This window comes from Tigriopus californicus, chromosome 3 (assembly GCF_007210705.1).
Source record: "Tigriopus californicus strain San Diego chromosome 3, Tcal_SD_v2.1, whole genome shotgun sequence".
Taxonomy (NCBI): Eukaryota; Metazoa; Arthropoda; class Copepoda; order Harpacticoida; family Harpacticidae; genus Tigriopus; species Tigriopus californicus.
The window spans coordinates 3,215,580-3,233,603 of record NC_081442.1 but is presented as its reverse complement, the minus strand read 5'-3'; the positions used below and the strand labels follow the sequence as shown (position 1 = coordinate 3,233,603).

At 48.1% G+C, this 18,024-nt stretch overlaps 2 protein-coding genes across 2 annotated transcripts; one reads left to right on the top strand and one right to left on the bottom strand.

Moving 5' to 3' along the window:
* Nucleotides 1-466: 466 nt before the first annotated feature.
* Nucleotides 467-14,631, top strand: LOC131877470 (liprin-alpha-1-like). Its single transcript, XM_059223148.1, has 12 exons — nucleotides 467-1,305; nucleotides 3,107-4,238; nucleotides 6,190-6,311; nucleotides 6,536-6,648; nucleotides 7,456-7,749; nucleotides 7,959-8,289; nucleotides 10,607-10,752; nucleotides 11,754-12,230; nucleotides 12,322-12,665; nucleotides 12,737-13,008; nucleotides 13,072-13,188; nucleotides 13,263-14,631. Exons 1-12 carry the CDS (start codon nucleotides 1,057-1,059, stop codon nucleotides 13,365-13,367), a joined length of 3,702 nt encoding a protein of 1,233 aa, XP_059079131.1. The 5' UTR covers nucleotides 467-1,056; the 3' UTR covers nucleotides 13,368-14,631.
* Nucleotides 14,547-17,918, bottom strand: LOC131877471 (ribosomal protein S6 kinase delta-1-like). Its single transcript, XM_059223149.1, has one exon. The coding sequence runs from the start codon at nucleotides 17,455-17,457 to the stop codon at nucleotides 14,992-14,994; it is 2,466 nt and encodes an 821-aa protein (XP_059079132.1). The 5' UTR covers nucleotides 17,458-17,918; the 3' UTR covers nucleotides 14,547-14,991.
* Nucleotides 17,919-18,024: the final 106 nt, after the last annotated feature.

Sequence of the window (18,024 nt, the reverse complement as noted above, 5' to 3'; positions counted from 1 at the left end):
TTCTTTACCATCACGACGATCACGACCCTTAGTCTCCAGTCAGGAGAATCGTGCCCAAATCCAAATATTTACCATCGATCTTGGACGTTAAGAGACACCCTGAGTTTGTTGCTTTACGAAGGCGATGCAACCGGCGACCCACACACCCGCTCGCCGAGGGTCGTGTACAATTTGGTGTGCGGGGTCGCCACCACAGAATGGCCTCGGAACCGGGTGAACGCTAGACTGGTCTCACGCATAGTATTTCGCCCGCCCGCCAGACCTTAAAGGGAAAGGCGAAAAACGTCAAGCCGGCCCCTGAGAATAGAAGTGAAGGAAGGAGATCGGCTTCTTGAGTGACTTGAAACTCGAGGGAGGAAGACGTTTCAGAGGAAGGAAGGACGGAAGGAAGGAAAGAGGGTGGCGGCCCAGATCGTCCCTCACTCACGGGCCGGCCATGAGCGGACAGGAGAAACGATAGTCGTAGCCCAGCTGTGTGTGGTGGAAGAGGTGCTCGCAGTCCTCGAATGCCTCGTTCTCTTCCTTCAACGAGAGGCTAGAGCCGGGGAGAGCGAACCGGAGACGACTGACGCCGGACGGCGGGCAAACAGACGGACAGACGGAGGAGCGGACGGAGGACGCTCGATCTATCTATCCATGGAGTGAGAGCACGGCAGTGATGAAACCACTCGCCTCTCAGTGAGTGTGTGAGAGAGTGAGTGAGGAACCCCCCCCTCCCCCCCGTGATACTATTACTACACTGTGTGTTCGTCCTCCTCACGGCACACCCCCTTCCGGCCACACCCACCTGCCTCACGGGGACGGAGTGGACTTCGATGAGCCGGTGTCGGTGACGGCCGTGGTTCTGGATGGCCGTCATCGCAAGCCTCACGGGCTCATAAATAAGATCCTCCTGCTCATCTCCTCCGAAACTCCGATCGTCTGACACAATTGATCGAGTTCGAGCCCATCTTCATATCCTAGTGCGGTGGAGTGCGGGCGTGTCTCTGTGTTTGTATTGGGGGTGGAGTAGTGAGTGACGCCCTAGGGGCGTGACGGCCCGGCCGCGGTCTCATCATGTGGAACATGATGTGCGATGTGATGCCCACCATCTCGGAGGACTCGCTCTCGCAGCGATCCTCCCAGTTTGGCGGGGACGATGCCAATTTCGAGCAACTCATGGTGTCCATGCTGGATGAGCGCGATAAATTGGTGGACTCCCTGAAAAATGAGCAAGAAAAGACCTCGGAATTGGAGGCCAAACTCAAAGAGGTCGAGAAAGAGCGAGGTTCGCTTCAGCGACAACTCAATCAAAATTTGCCGCAGGTAAGAAGAAGAACAACAACAACAACCCCCCCGCATCCTCATCCTCGTCCCCATCTTCCGCCTTCAACTAGTAGGCCAAATCCACAAATCCAACCCGCACCATGGAGGCGTGAGTGGCAAAACTGCCAATGTTGGTGGAGTTGGGGGCCGTCTTTCCCCCTCTAGCCGGTCAGCCGAGCCGGCCCTGGCTGGAGGAGGGGGGACGATCGCTCGACCTCGGAGGCTGCCTTCTTCGCAGTGAGGCGGTCGAGGCTGCCGAGACGTCTTCGTTTATTGATTGAAGACCCTTCCTAAAGAGGAGGAGGGGAAAGCGAGCGGGTCGACGGACGCCTGAACTGCATGGGTCCACTACCACCACCACCACCACTGCCTCTGCCTACGAGCCGAGGGAACCGTAGGGGGAAATTGTTCCTCGAGAAGGGACACGTACTTCTGCTCTGCCTGAGAGAGGGGCAGACTAGAACTGCAGGAAGTAGAAGTCGTCGTCGATGTCGTCGTCGTCGTCGATGAAGAGGGCCGAGCAAAAAGTAGTCGAGGTTGACTGAGGTCTCATCTGGCGGAGATGAGTGCCATCGAGATGCTGACTTGATCCACTTCTTCTTCTTTTCATGAACCAGCTTTAGGGTCGGAGGGTCCCACGCAAGACGTGACCATCTTAGGAATGCCCCCTTCTCTTGATGGCGTTGCTTATAATCTGTTGCTTAGTATTCGATGGAGTGCGCGACCTAGCTAACGCTAGACTAGTTTGCTTATGATAGGTTTTTTTTTACACTTGATGGTGGCATAAGAGGGTTTCTTTATACTCGTACTTAAGTAATTGTACCTGAGTGGTCAGTTGTTCAATTGTTTGTCTTCCCAGGAATATATTTGCATATTCAGTCATTTTTCTTCGACGTTTTGACACCTTAAAGGTGGTTTTGCTCCGGACGTTGAAGCCTATTGGCAATACCCCGATGACTAGTTTCATTCATTTGTCACTTTTGTTTGACGAATTGCGCGTAGATATCCTAACAGAACGCTAACAGAAGCGAGATAAGGGTGGCAAAAAAAGGGCGTGAACTGAACTGGAATAATGTAATTGGTCAAACGAAGGGCCCAATCCCACCATCAGCCAGAAGGGCCTCTTGTCTTTTACCCGCTTGTCCGTTTCGAATGGCTCCCCAATTATCAGATTCATTCATTGAACATTTCAACCCGGTTGATCCCACGCCATTTGCACATGATTCAAGACCTTAATCCTGTCACGACTACCTAAATTCATACCTTCAGTACGAGTTTAGTAGGAAAAGACGATTGCAAAATGATGCCATAAAATCTATTTGCCCAGGAGGGAATGAGATCGTCAAATGCAGTATTTTTGCGGACAGTAATAGGTGCACATGTTTTTGTGAAGAAAAAAAGCTGAAAGTGACAAGATTTGGATCGCCAAGATTCAAAGCAATCCAAGATCGCATTCATTTGTAAGAATAGCTGTGAAAAGCCGAGATTGCGTCTCAGAGTCTCCATCTCCCGAAGATCGATCTTGTCATTGTAGATGGCTCTCATGATCCCTTCAAGGAAACTCATTGCAACAAACAGTCTGACAGGCATGGATGGTTCTTCGATTGTTTCATCATGACCAATTTTGAACATTAAGACTTACGAGTTTGTCGAAGCAGAAGAACGAGGGAGATGACTTAATCCATATGTTCTGCCAAATCCCCCCCCCCCNTGCTCTTCCGATCTCCCCCCCCAAAAAAAAAATGAAGCAAAGATTGCGAGATAAAGCCAATGATAACGCGCCTGGTCTTTTGTTTTGCAGGAGTTTGCAACCCTCACCAAAGAGCTGAATCAATCCCGAGAGCAAGTCCTTGAAAAGGACGAGGAGATCACCGAGCTCAAAGCCGAACGAAACAATACCCGGCTACTCTTGGAGCATTTAGAGTGCCTTGTGTCTCGACATGAGCGATCGCTTCGGATGACGGTCGTGAAACGACAAGCTGCCTCACAATCCGGCGTTTCGAGTGAAGTGGAAGTGCTGAAAGCCCTGAAATCGCTCTTCGAGCATCACAAGGCCTTGGACGAGAAGGTCCGTGAAAGGCTGAGAATCGCTTTAGAAAAGAATAGCACCCTTGAAGAAGAGCTCGAAGGCACTCGCGACGAGCTGAACAAGTTCAAGTCCGGTCAGATTGTAGTCAAATCAGGGGACGACGGGGAGGAGCGAGAGAATGGCGAGAACGGAGCCGACGATGCCAATAGCAATTCAGACAGCAATTCCACCTCAGGAACTGCCACCACCACCACCACCACCACGACCGTCAAGAAGGTCAATGGCACCTTGGACCCCGAGGTCCTGGAGCTGCGGCGCCAAATCGAAAAGCACGCCAAAGATCTGGGTCAATCCCATCGGAGCTTGTCCGATTTGCGATCCCAGAAGGCCGAGATGGAGGAGAAGATAGGCCAGCTGAACAAAGAGCTGAACAGTGCGCAAGAACTGATCAAACGACTCGAAATTGACCTGAAGGAAAATGTTGCTCAAAAAGAGGATCAAGAGGAACGCATCGCCACTCTCGAGAAGCGTTATCTGAACAGTCAACGAGAGGCCACGATGCTGCACGACTTGAACGAAAAACTCGAGCAGGAGATCAAGAATAAGGAAGAACAATACGTGCTCTCTCATGACAAGATCAAGGCCATCACCGAGAAGCTAGACATCTCCGAGCAAAAGCTCATCGAATTCGCCTCCATGCCCGATATCGAGGAACAGCTCAAAGATCGCATGGAGGCCTTGACCCAGGCCCAAGAGAGACAAGGCACGGCCGAGGAAAGAGTCCAAAGGTTGGAGAGCCAATTGGAGGAGAAGAGTGCAGACGTGCTCAAGCTCACGCAACGCCTGAAAATGAACGAGGAGCACAACCAGCGATTGTCAGCTACTGTCGATAAACTTCTGTCAGGTAGGATTTTGGCTGGTGGGCTGGCCCATAGGCTGGCCCATAGGCTGGCCGCCCACTCGCTCTTGTTAGCACACCAAAAATTGCGTGCCTATTGAACATGTTTGTTCGCCGAAAAATCCTTTTCCAAAGAAGGGGAGGAGTTGAAAGGACTTTCAACCACAAAGAGACGAGAAAAGATGATGCGAGAACAAGAATGATAATCGCAGGCCCTTCATCTGCTCCTTGAAGTCCTCTTGAGTGAGGAATGATGCTCTTCCCATGCAGATTGATTTAACGTCTCTGCTCACCTGGTCTCTTTGGATTAGGGTGGTCTAGATTTGAAGATTTTCAAATTCTTGTCCTATCACAACATGTTTTCGGCCACTTCTCAATCAAATCGTGGCGAATTGAATTTTTTCGAGTGCTTCCATGGATTTAGAAGTGGTTTTGCGCACTCAAGAATCTTACTCTCTCAAGTCTTACCTTGTTCCTCTCGGTTTGTTTTTCAAACTCGGTAGAAGAAAGAGTAATGGGTCGTTTTGGTTGTATTTCCCAGCTTTTTTCTTGTCACGCTACTCTTTTTGCACTTGGCCCAAGAAGAAATGACCTTGAACTTGTCCAAGTTCATTTCATGTTGTTAAAGCGTATTGGTGATGTAGTTCATCCTTAGAACTTGAGTCGACAAGAGCCGCCCTGCCTTCAAAGTGAAGCTAATTATGAAGAAGTCGTGAATGAACATCAAAAGGAGAGAAGCTCTTTTTTTCCCTTCTTGAGTTTACCAGTTCATTCCAACGAGTGAGCGAAAAAGTCCCTCCTAATTTATCTTCCAATACAATAGCAGAATGAACCCAAAATCAGCCAAGTTCGTGGCAAAAAAATGATTTGAAACTAAATCCTATCGAGTTTCTCGAATCCACCAGGAGGTTTCAAAAAGTGCGAAAAAGCTGGATCACAATCAACTAAGCACATGTCACGTTCTGCCTGATTTTCTAGACCCTAAGGCTAGTGTGGTTTTAGTGTGGAAGGATTTTCTTTTGCGTGAACATTGGCTGGAAAGATGTTGAGAAAATCGTTGGTGAAGGGCCTCAGTCAGACGGACAAACACAGACCCAAAGAAAGATGAGCCAAAATCCATCCAAAGGGGTTCTTCCAGACAGAATTCCAAAGTTGTGCCAAGCCATTGTGTAGATTAAGAGGAGAATCTCCTTTGACTGGGGAAATAGATACGAAATTGAGAGTGTCTCCCGATTTCAGTGCAGCGCACGGACTTTTACTGCATTCCATTTTCATTTCAAACCGACTTGTCCAAGACCTTTTTTCCCAGTTTGACCCACTTAACATTGGCTGGATTGCCTCGTTGTCGGGACTTGCAAGCTTTTAAGGTGTTAAAAGTGGAGCCCCCCATCCGAAGTTATTTTCCAGTATCCTTGAGAGAAGACGAGGAAGATGCGGGTTGGACTAGTTCTGTGGCCTTGGCCGAAGCCCGCAGATTTTCTCAGATCATCCATCCATGTGTGGAGCATCTTTGTCACCGACGCACCTCTAGTCGCTTCTATCGCATATACAGGATTATCTCACCATATGCCTTTGGATGCATGAACGATAATAATTCCGAATTTTGACAGGAATTTATAGCGGGTGGTGTTGGAGAAAATCCCCTGATAAGCAAGTGGTGTGTGTGTGTGTGTGTGTGTATGTACGTATGGACTCTACCCCGTGCTACGGGTTGCTCGCCTAAACACAATCTCCACCACTGCACTCGTCAGAGGCTTCAAGGCTTGAGGAGTGGGGATTGTCCGATAAGCTAAACTATTATTGATATTCCATTGTTAGATGCGTGGGGGGCGTTGGCAGTTGGATCGGTTGATGATTTTTCGCTTCAGGTATTCGTTCCGGCGAGATGAAGCGTATTGTTGAACAGGCTTCATGCATAATATGCTACAAATGAGGGGGGTTTCTTTGATATTTTCAGAGTCCAACGAGCGTCTTCAAGTCCATTTGAAAGAGCGAATGCATTCACTCGAGGAGAAGAACCACCTGAGCAATGAGCTTGAGCGAACCAAGAAGAAATTGGAGGATGTTGAACAACAAAGGGTGAGTTGGGGTTTCGTGGAGGTTTTCCCCCTCTCAGACGCCCACACTGAAAATGTTTTTAGGAGTTTCTTTCCCGAAGCTTTGCGTCTTTTTACCTCTCCTGTCTTCCCATTTATTTTTTGCAAACGGTCCTACATTCCAAACCGGAATCATGGAGCAGATGACGATAATTTGACTTTCTCATTTAAATAATGGACGATCATTTGTTTCTTGGTCAATCGTAGGTGGACATCCTTAAGGAGCTTCAGCGTGCTCGATTGGAAGTGGAAAATGTCAAGCGACAAATGCTGCAGCAAGAAATCCATCACAACATCCAGCAGACCGAAGCTCTAACCAGGTAAATGTCTAAAACGTCTACTCATTCCCAGTTTCACTCACCCGTTATAGCCGTACAGGAATTTCTTGAAGCCCTTGGCCATCAATTTCACCACCCCTCAGTGGCATTTTGTGCGTGTTTCCATCCCCTTTTCCACCCAACAAAGTTGATATGAAAAAAGACACCCCCCCCCCTTTCTTAAAAGTTGTACATGTTCCCCGAGTAGTTTGCCCCCATTGAATGCGAGTTTTCTCAGAGAGTGAAGAACACATTCTAATCTCCAATACAGACAACGACGTCTGGCAGAGTGCCTCAAAAACAGGTAAAGGAAAAACGGGATCCGGGATATTGCGTCTTTTCCGACTTGGAATAAATGTGTGTTTCTCTTTTTTTTTTTTTGGTACTGCTCTTTATGTTCAGACTTTTGAGAGAAATGTTTCTAATTCCCAAATACTTTGGCTGGGTATCTGATGGCCACGTGGATGGGCTCTATAAAGTTTTCCAATCTGGACCCCATGACCATTTCATATGCGACCAACAATTTTTCCATACCCCCCTTTTTCCACTTTGAAACCAAACCTTTTAATTTTGTCGAAAATACTACTGAATCGCCCTTCTTCCTGTTTGTACTCGTGTATCAGTTCGAATCTTCGAAGTTTGACTGATATGACTAAAAGACATTTCCTGGTTTTGTGGCTCAAATAGAATATTCCATCGACCAGTCTCAATTTTGCTTTTGGTGTGACTGACCTGATTTGGAAGGACCATAAATCACGGAGCGAACACCTATGTAAAAAAAAACCATGATGGAATCGTACTTATTTCTAGGAACTTGTCCCCCGGTAATGTGGACATGGGTGATGGAGGCAGTAGCGGCGGAACCTTAACTCGTCGGAGCGTCAAGAATTCCAATGCCAACACACCCCTGGATGAAGGGTGGAAGCAAGGGAGGAATTTCTCGGCCCATAACAGCAACGTGGGCAACTTTGAGTCGTTCGAAGGCGATGTGGAGGATAACGATAGCATTTTCACCGATGTCATGTCACCGTCTGGGCATACGGATGCTCAAACCTTGGCATGTATGCTCCAAGAACAATTAGATGCCATCAACAATGAGATCAGGTATGATGATGGGGCTTCTAGTTTCCACCCGACTCATCCATGTCTTTCACAACACGATTAACAACTTTGATTGCTGTAGGAAGACATAAAATCTGAAACGGGTTCTTTTCACTCCGTTGAGGAACATCATAAATTTTTGACGGGGGCCTATTACGGCCCTCGTAAACAGTTAATTACGTGATGATGACCCTTCTAATTGCAAATTTCAGACTCATTCAAGAAGAGAAGATGACAACGGAACAGAGAGCCGAGGAACTAGAGTCTCGTGTGGGCAGTGTAGAGCACATGAATCTCCTGCTCCAATCTCACTCACAGCACGGCTCGTTCGCCAGTTCCTCGTCCCATTCCCATCACCACAGTGGCCAGCCTCTGGGCGTTCCTCCCCAGCCCCCACCACGAAGTGGGCGGCCCTCGGCCGCAGTTCAGCCCTTCGAGCCCTCTTCGCCGCCCATGAGTGGGCGGAGCACTCCCAAAGCGTCTCTAATGAGCGGAGTTCATCATGGTCATCATAATGAGCCATACATGCACAAATATCATACGGTAAGCGAATCCGCTACCGACGTTTTGTTATCGAGCCTCCAAATTTCTTGAGTATTCGACCGAGTTTTTGCTTATGAGCCAACATGTATTTTTCTTAGAGATTTCTAGCGTTAGCAACGTACTCGTGCTTAGTTAGTGCGTACTTTATGCGACAGAGTACGCGCACTCAAAAAAAAAGGAAACCCAACTACTTTTGGTTTACACGTTGGCCATATATAGACGGTAGGCTCTTAATAAGAGCCCGTATCATTATACTTGTCCATATTTATGAGATGTTGATCTATAGATTGGGGGCAACTCTGAGTCTGACAAACATCTGATCTAATCCCCCCCTTGCTCCCCCTTCTTCGTCCATCTAGAAATATGCACCCTTTTTACGTTTTTATTACCATAGAAACTTGAGCTCCTGAAGAGTACGTAGAATTTGTGGTGGGCATCAATTCACCCTCCATGTTTTAGAATAAGGCAACATCATCCCCGAAGATCCCTTTATTTGTCTCCTGTAAGCCTCAATTTGGCCTGTGTTCCAAATTTCCCAAGTTTGTTTCGTTCATTCGCTTTCTTATCGTTGTGGCCAAGAAAAAGTGGTGGCAAAACTTGATAAATTTCACAACAAGTTTCCCCGATGTCAAGCTATCACATTGACACCTAGAGAGACTACAACCTTACAGCCTCTCGCTCGACCAATGAATAGATAGATGGATGACTGACTGGCTGGCTTGAAAAAACCCTTGTCAGTTGTCGATGTTCCATCCTTAAAGTCTGAAGTCTGAAAGAGCAATAACAAGAGGATGTTGGTCTACCTAAGTTGACTTTGCCTCCTCTCTCTGTCTCTCACGATTGGTTATGCACCATGCATTTTTGATTGCCTGTTGTCAGTGGTTGGTGGAGAGCTGGCAAGCACCAAACTGGGACCAAACCACCCAAATCTCCACCCGATCTTATGTTTTGTAGGCTCCTGCAACCATGTCTCCTGCTGTCATGCGCCAATTTGGCGGGAAAAAGCACCGCAGATCAGATCAGGCACAGTCCAAATTCGCCCAAAAGGTGTGCACTACTGTACCGAACCTATCCCCAAACCGTTTCATTTCCCGTCCAAACCACCTCCATAGTTCGTTCCATTTCTTGTACTGCTCATGTTTTGCGAGTCTCGGACCATTTCTATTGTTTTTATGTGTTTGGATGTTCTTTCATGTTTTGCACTTCCCGCTCAAATTTCTCTCCGGCACATTACTTTTGGCGCCAAATTTGATTTTGCATGACGGAACGGACTCGACTATACAGCACTCTAGATGTGTGGGATGACGTGTGTGTTCAGTGTTGTTTGTTTGTCAAGTCTCAATCGCTTATGAATGAGAACTGAATTCGTTCGGTAACCTGCCCATTCGTCGCAACTCAATAATTCTGGTTGGAAATGCCTTTTTTCTCTCCCCTTTCTCTCCAACCGTGAGGGCCTCACCAAAAGATATGATCAAAATTCAGGACAGACCCTCATATTCGGACTATAAAGATCGAGGTCTGCTGGGGTAAAGAATCGTCATTATGACTTTGGCCACACCAAGAACCAACTCGAGGATTACTTTTACATTTGCATACATAGATCTGCCCTCTCGACGAAGCACGAAAGTCAACTCGTGTTAAGCAGGAGTCAACTAGGTTGGCCAAGTTGAACGAACCACTTAGTTGTTTTTACGCCTTCCGAGAAACTCTCTCCTTGACGAAGAAATCGTCTTAATCGAGTCCTTGACTGCCTCAAGTCTTGGTGGCAAGGTCCGCATGGACCCACGCATGTTCAGTGCATGCACATTGTACTGAACATGGTGGTTGTGCAAGCACAGTACGTAGATACATGAACGAGAGTAGAAGTCCTTTTGTCAAGGAAGACGGAGGCAAAAGCACCCTGTCCCCGACTAAAAGAGCAAATTTATGAGCGTGTCGTCGACTGCTCTTCAAGTCGTTCCAACACTGTAGCAGGACTTGAAGCTCTCTTTCTCTCTTGTCCCAGACATTTTCCCAAATATTCATACGATCCAACTTCCAATGCATTGAACGATCGCCTTGGAAACCCTGGAGACCGGAAAGTCCCGCAAAAATCTTGCAATCAGAGCCGCTTCCATAACATGAAAAAGACGTGAACATACTCCAACCATAAATCGTGACCACATTTCAATGTTGTTATTCTGCATGAAAGTTCAACTTTCCATGATGATGATAAAATACCATTATGATTGTTGTTGTTTCAAGTATTGAAAGCTCGATCCAGCTTTATTTGTTCTCTCCATCTCCGATCCATTAATGGATTTTGCCCCTCTTTCAGCTTCACTTGTCGACCCCCAGTCAGGAAATCAACCGAGAAGAGGCTGAGAGCCAACGCCGGATCATGGATGGAAGTCCACCAACGCCGCGATCTCTCAGACTCGATCGAGTGGCTCAACTCTCCGTCTCCCAAGAGGAACTTCGAAGGTGAGGCCAGTACAAACGAGCGAGCAATTTTGCCCAGCGATTTCCTCCAGTTTCACGCTCTCGAGGCCGATGAATAGGGGAAGGGGGGGGGGAGAGAGCTCGTGTTTGTGGGTTTAGCGAGGTTAAGAGTTAGGGTTTTTTCCGTGTTTTGTTTGTGTTTTTGCTGGTAATGATGGATGGATGGATGGAATTGGAGATAAAGCCGAGAGATGGTTCCTGCGCTTGAGTGGGTCTCGGGCTCTGCCTTTTTCTTCATTCGTTCGTTTGGTGGATTGGAGAAAAGTTTGTTTGGGCTTTGATGGGTTGTCACCTCGCATCATGGTATTAGAGAGTACGTTGAATCCTCACTCACTCTCGATCCAGACCACATCCGACCTCTGCCATCATGATGAATCTTGCCTTCGTTGTATTTGTGTTGTTGTTGTTGTTGAATTATTATTGTTCCTCATTAGTGGCATGAGCTCTGCGGCCTCCAATACACCCGTGGGCAGTCAATGCCCGTCCGAGTGTCAGACGCCAGTCATTGGCTCGCCAGCTGCTTCTTCTATGCATAGCGGGTGCTTCATGGGCGGTTCAGGAGGAGGAGGTCCAACAACCTCGGGAATGGTGGGCAACCACAGTCCAGCCTTGATTCAGGATCACGTCCAGCATCAACTCTTAACCAGGTGGAAAGCCGGCATGAACTAACTCTCTTCACATTAGCGCCTGAGCCTCTGACTGAATAAATGAGACAGGCCCTCTTTACCCTCCGTTAATCCACACGCATCTATCATGTACACTTGAATTTTTTCTTTTGGATGGTCTCCTGGCCTGGCCGACAAAACACGCATATTGTTATGTTTGCACTTCAACCAAGAGCGCCCGCACCAACTTTGCCAATGGCCCAAGAACATACACTCCATAGCATGATGTTGAACAGAAAATGCCAATTGATGCTTCGCTTGGACAGAACTTCAATCTGGATGTGTTCGCAATTATAAATCGTTTCATCTCGCTTTCAGAACCTCCATGGAGGACAGTTCTCACTCCACACCTTCTCCAATGTCGTCTGCGGCTAGTAGTCAAGATTCGCTTCACCGTGGCGCCGGATTCAATCACCACACCTTGGCCGGTACGGGTCAATACGGCTACTATCAAGCGGGCAATCCCAACGTTCCAATGTCTGCGGCTGCCGTAGCGGCTGCCAAAAAGAAGGGTGTCAAGTCCACTCTGGGTCGGATCTTTGGCAAGAAGGACAAGCAATTGAAGGCCATGAAAGTAGCTGGTGGAGCCTATGTCACGGGTCCGATTGTGAACTCTCCCTCGGGAGGCTTCCAGCCCATGAGTTCGAACTCGTCGACCATTTCCTATCATCCAGCCTACAGTAGCGGTCCGGGACCATCGGCCATGGAGTGTGATATCCCATCCTCGGACAGCATGGGTGCAGGTCTGGGAGGCTTGGCCGGCAAAGGCGATTTCGACCGGCGAAGGAAGAAGAAGTAAGATTTGACCAGAGTCCAGTTTTCGGCTTGGAAACTAAAATCTCGAACAAGACATGGGTATGTCAAACAAATCCTTGCTTGGTTCTAGGCATGAGCTACTTGACGAGGCCATGAAAGCGGGAACTCCTTTTGCCTTGTGGAACGGTCCCACCATCGTGGCTTGGCTGGAGCTGTGGGTGGGCATGCCTGCGTGGTACGTGGCCGCTTGTCGAGCCAACGTCAAGTCTGGTGCCATCATGTCTGCGTTGTCGGACACCGAGATCCAGAGGGAGATCGGGATCTCCAACCCTCTTCATAGGCTGAAGTTACGTTTGGCCATCCAAGAAATGGTCTCGCTGACCAGTCCGTCGGCCCCGCCCACCTCCAGGACCACTCTAGCTTATGGAGACATGAACCACGAATGGATTGGCAACACGTGGCTCCCAACTTTAGGTCAGAGATTGATATTGGACCATGGACCAGACGGACCCTAAAATTCATATATTTCTTGCTCCATTGAATAGGTCTCTCTCAGTATCGCACGACGTTCATGGAGTGTTTGGTGGATGCACGGATGTTGGACCATCTCACCAAGAAAGATCTTCGCACGCAACTCAAATTAGTGGACAGCTTCCACCGAACCAGCCTCCAATACGGGATCAAGTGTCTCAAACTTCTCAACTACGATCGCGACCAGCTGGAGAATCGCCGTCGAGCTTCCGAACACGAAATCAAAGATGTCCTGGTGTGGTCCAATGAGCGGCTCATCAAATGGGTCATAAGCATTGGTCTAAAGGTGAGGAAAGAAGAGCCACTGAATAGACAGGGTTTGGAATGTATTATTCCTACTCGCTTTCAGGATTATGCCAACAATCTAATTGAATCTGGTGTCCATGGTGCTTTGATCGCCCTGGACGAGGGCTTTGATGCCAATGGCATCGCACTAGCCCTACAAATACCGACTCAAAATACTCAGGTAACTTTTTGCACGCGATATAACTTGCTCTCAAGTTCAAGCCGATCATAAGATTGCTTATTTTTTTTTTCTAGGCCCGGCAGTTGTTGGAAAATGAATTCGAGAATCTCCTTCGTCAAGGCACGAGTCGTGAGCCCGGTATTGAACCCCCTCCGTCACGCCCAGCCTTGTTGCCCTAACACCACACATTTTCCACGAATCGAGGTTGGCCTTGATTCCCAACCAATGAAGGCTGTGATTGTTAAGCTGAAAAAATCCTCAATGATGTTGACGACGCCGACGACAACAGCAACAACATCAGCAACATCGTCATCAACAACAAGTTTGGAATACGAGGCGACCCTATCCCCTATTGAACTATTTTAAACCAATGCGGTTGAAAGGAAGACTGGTTTGATGGAAAGGTAGCCTGTGCGAAAAGACAACACGAGATAGAGAACCATATTGTTCGTAGATCCAATGAAAGCGCATAATAATTTGGTGTTCAAGACAGGCCAAGGTGTGAGGGGATTACATTTTTTTTTCTCGACTTTGGTCTGAAATGGGTTTTGTGGTGACACTTGAGTACAATGCACTTTGCATCAAACTGTCTCCTGCGGAGACTCATTCACATACAACAAGCCTTTCCATCACTCGAGTCTACCGAGTTGCATTGTCATTCAAAAGCGCTTTTGTTCCGTGATTAATTGTTGTATCTGTTCACCTCCGCGATGCTTGGTTTTTACTCGTTTTTACTCGTTTTTGGTGCCATTTTTAGTCCAAATATGACCTTTCTCGTAGAAGTGGGTTGCAACACCTTTAGTAGTTGAAGCCATGTTCCCATGAGAGCTAGGTTATTACTATTATCATATAATTATCATTATTACATTACTATCTAGTATGGTCCCGATATCTCTATTTTCTCATGCTTGTTCACGTTTGCCGAGCAATCCGGATAAAACTCAATCTCGACCTAAAGTGACCCTTCAAGTGTCTTACGCATCTGTTTTCTGTACTACCCGATAATACTGTACGTACACCAACGCAAAGAAGAAGACAAGCCTCTCTCTCGCAATTTGCAATTTAAAAGCCAGTAATGATGTCAGAACGAGAACCATTTTCCAGCTAAACGAAATCAACCCTCCCCGCTCCTTCCCCTCCTTGATCAGCATTATAATTACTGTTACCATTACAAATGCTGTTATTATTGCGAATCAATGCTGCTACGATTATCGCTGTCCTCAAGATCAGTTGGACCGCTATCAAATCTCAAGTCTCCCTAAAACTCCCTAGATGAATTCAAACTCCAAAGTAATGAAAATCAATTGTGCGCAACTTTCGGAAACCGCATTGTGAGAAATCAACTCGACTCGGTCTGGTTGTTTTCTCCGAATTCATTGAAAATTTATTAGTCAACATATCAAGCAAGAAAAAAAAAAGAAATAAAAATATATATCGACCGAACTCCGCGTCACTCTCTGGTATTCGGCCTGGAAATGCATTTATGTTTAATTTACTCCATGACCAAACAAAAGTTATTTGTTCATTCAGAATCATTGCAACACAAAGAGAAAACGTTTTAAAAAATCACGTCAATTTCTTTGTGAACTAGCTAACATTTGTCAGACACTGGATTTGAGCATACTTCTACATTTCGCACATCCCACGTTAATCCCCGAAAATTCTCACTCCAAAGGCAGTATAATCAAACTTAAATGGCGCCAACAGAACGTACGCACAACTCTAGTTCATTCAAAGCGGGAAATTTGTACGCAAACCCACATGTTGAGTCAGCTTTCACTTTTCATGGATGAGAGGGATCGCTCAAACCATTCGCCAATGGATCTCGGCAAAGAACGGATGTTTCTGAATATCTTCGCGACTGAACCGCTGACTGGGGTCTCGTTGGAGAAGCCCCGTGATAAGGTCGACGAGTTGAGGATCAATACTGACGGAAAACTCGACGGGCGGCTGGAGCCTCAACCCGCAGGGGTAGCTCTCCACGAAGTATTGGCCGGAGGTGATTTCGTACAGGATCACTCCCACGGACCACCAATCACAAGCCGGACCCAAGGGTTGGATGTCTTGGACCTCGGGGGCCGTGTACCAGCACTGCTGAGCCATGACGTCAATGGACCGGTCGATGGAGACCCACTCGCATTGATAGGTGAGACAGAGGTCGCCATTGGAGGCTAAGAGCAGGTTTCGGGGGTTCAGGTCCTTGACGAGGATCCCTCGGGCATGGAGTGACATGAGCACCTGACACAGTTGAGAAGCCCAAAGGCGGATGATGTGGATGGGTAGAGGGCCGCGAAAGTTGTAGGTTCGGAATAGGGGCAAGGAGCGATAGGGCGATTCGGGACTCATCAACGGCTCCGAGTCCGACGAGCCCAAGTCGTTGGAGTTTCGGGAGATGGGGCGAATGTTCAACGGGGTGGTGAGCTTCCTCGTGCGGAAGGGCGAGTTGGGGGTGAAGGTCCGACCTTCCATGTGGGTGTAGATCGTGGATTCCAGCTTGTCCAGACGAGCAATGACCCTTTCGGCCGTGGAGGTGTCGCCCTCCAATTTGGAGTCGATGTTGGCCAAGAGGGTTTGGGAATTCAAGAGCATCTGAGTGGTCGAAGGGCTCTTCGGGACGTCCAAAGCATCTTCGCCCTCTTCATCCGCACAATCACTCATGAAGTCAAAGTTCTGATCTTGGGGTCCAGAGCTGGACATGGGGCCGCCTCCTTGGGTGCAATCGATCTGTTCGATCCCGTCTTGACCAATGCAAAGGATTGTATCCTGATCTTTGGCATGAACGTACTCCAGGTCGTCCTCGTCCTCGTCCTCGTCGTTGTGGTTGTGGCCTTCTTCGTAATTCTCCTCGTCCTGATCCAAGTCCATGAGCTCACGATTACTCAGGAATGATTGTGATGGTTTGATGACGGAAATGGAGGGATTGGTATTGACTAGTTCACTCTCACTATCACTGCGAGCCGCATTAGCGGGTGTTTCATCGTCATTGCGTATAAATATGTGTCGCACTGCGTCATACAACTGTCCGTGGGGCAGGTAATCCAGTATCAAAAATATGGCATCGTCCGTTTCGTAGTAACACTTTAAAGACACCATGTACGGAATGTGGATGGGAAGTAAGGATTTCTTGGAAGCTTTAAAGACTAATGAAGACTTCTGAAGGGCTTTGATGACAACCTGATCGTTGTCCTCGAAGCTTTGGGCGCGTAGTACTTTGTTGGAAATCACGTCGAGAATCTTGTAACGCTTCAAGTCTTTGATATCGCCAAACAGATCCAAATGAGGGATCCGACTCTGGCTGACGGGACTGACCGCGGGTGATGATGAAGATCCCGTGCCAGTTGTGCTCATCATCATCGGCATCCTCATCCTCATTCGGCTTGAACTATCACGTTTGTTCCGCTGCTCCACCAAAGATTCGGCTTTGGAGATGTACTGAGCGATGCGCCGTTTGACCGAGGCCTGACGCTTCAGACATCGGTCTTGTTGGACCGAGGACAAAAGCGTGCCAATCGCGTTTCGATAGCATACCACGCTCTCCTCAAAGTTCTCCTCGATCTCAAAATGAACGGCTCGACTCACGTCCTCGGCGGCCTCACTCAAGTAGTCCGGCAAGTTCTTCATCTCTTCCTCGGGCGTGGTGGGAGTGACAGCGGGAGATTTCTGAGCATTCACCGCACACGGCACCAGAGTGGGCGTGGGGTCATGTCCAAGAGCCGTGGCCATGGAGCTGGCATCCATGACGTTGCCGTCCTGTCTCAAATTGACCACCCGACTCAAATTCAATTGGGCTTGCCGGGTTTGAGCCTTTTTCGGCGGTGCGTCTTCAAAGGGCGATGCGTTGCGACTCCATTCCGAGGACTCATCCGAACCGCCCTCGTCATTCTCATCGATGATGAAGAACTGGACAAACACCTGACTGTTGTACAACTGCGGGTGAAGAGCGGCAAACTCGAGTAGCTCCACGGCATGCCTGCGTCGCTCTAGCAAGACTTGTTCATCAAAGCGATGGAAATAACTGGCCTTGGGCAACACCGGAAACGGATCCTTGAGATAGAGATTCTTATGGATCTGTTGCAAGGCCAGATGGAGCTTTTGGAACTCGGAGAACCGCTTCTGGGTGGTGATTTGAGTGCTGGCTTCCGGAAAGCCCACGGGATACAACTTGGACGTGACCTCGTACAAGGTGTGTCCTTGATATCGCTCAGGCGGACCCACCTCGAAAGTTCGGACCCACTCCTGATCCAAGGAGCACGTTCTCCGGGCCTTCATCACGCTCAATCAAAACTCGACGATCACTCCCTATCATCTATCATGATTCAGGAGGATGGATCAATCTATCAGCCTGGAAGCTCAATATTGATTCAACCCTCGGTTCAGCGGTGGCCGGGCCAGAGGAAAGTGGATCTGACGATGCTGTACGGATATACTAATGTTGAGGTATGTATTCATTGGACAGACGTCATTGGACTGATAAGCCAATGACATGAGTAACGATAGCACACACCTAGTAGCTGAGGAAGGAGTTGAAGGAGTTTTGGATGGGTTGAGTTCCGACGAACTTGGGATACAATGGTGCATGTACCTGCACACAGATGGAACATTGAATTACTCCATGATGATGTAGGGTGATGATGGCACTGTTGGTCGAAGGCGGCTGGCTCTGAAGAGAAGGTTTCTGGACTCAAGCGAGCTAGTAGATCGACGAAGGAGACTTGGTTTGTAACGCACTCTAGCGGAGGAATGGGCGGCTTCGGAGCTCGGATGAGCTTATAAAAACCTTTATGTTAAGCTAGGTTGAGATGTTAACTGAAATGACGCCATAATTAGTTATGCGGG

Bases quoted from the DNA above. Each gene is read 5' to 3' on its own strand.
- LOC131877470 (XM_059223148.1), top strand. From the start codon at position 1,057: ATGTGGAACATGATGTGCGATGTGATGCCCACCATCTCGGAGGACTCG. The intron at 4,239-6,189 runs GTAGGATTTTGG...TGATATTTTCAG, and splicing joins TGTCGATAAACTTCTGTCAG to AGTCCAACGAGCGTCTTCAA. The intron at 12,231-12,321 runs GTAAGATTTGAC...GCTTGGTTCTAG, and splicing joins GACCGGCGAAGGAAGAAGAA to GCATGAGCTACTTGACGAGG.
- LOC131877471 (XM_059223149.1), bottom strand. From the start codon at position 17,457: ATGAAGGCCCGGAGAACGTGCTCCTTGGATCAGGAGTGGGTCCGAACT.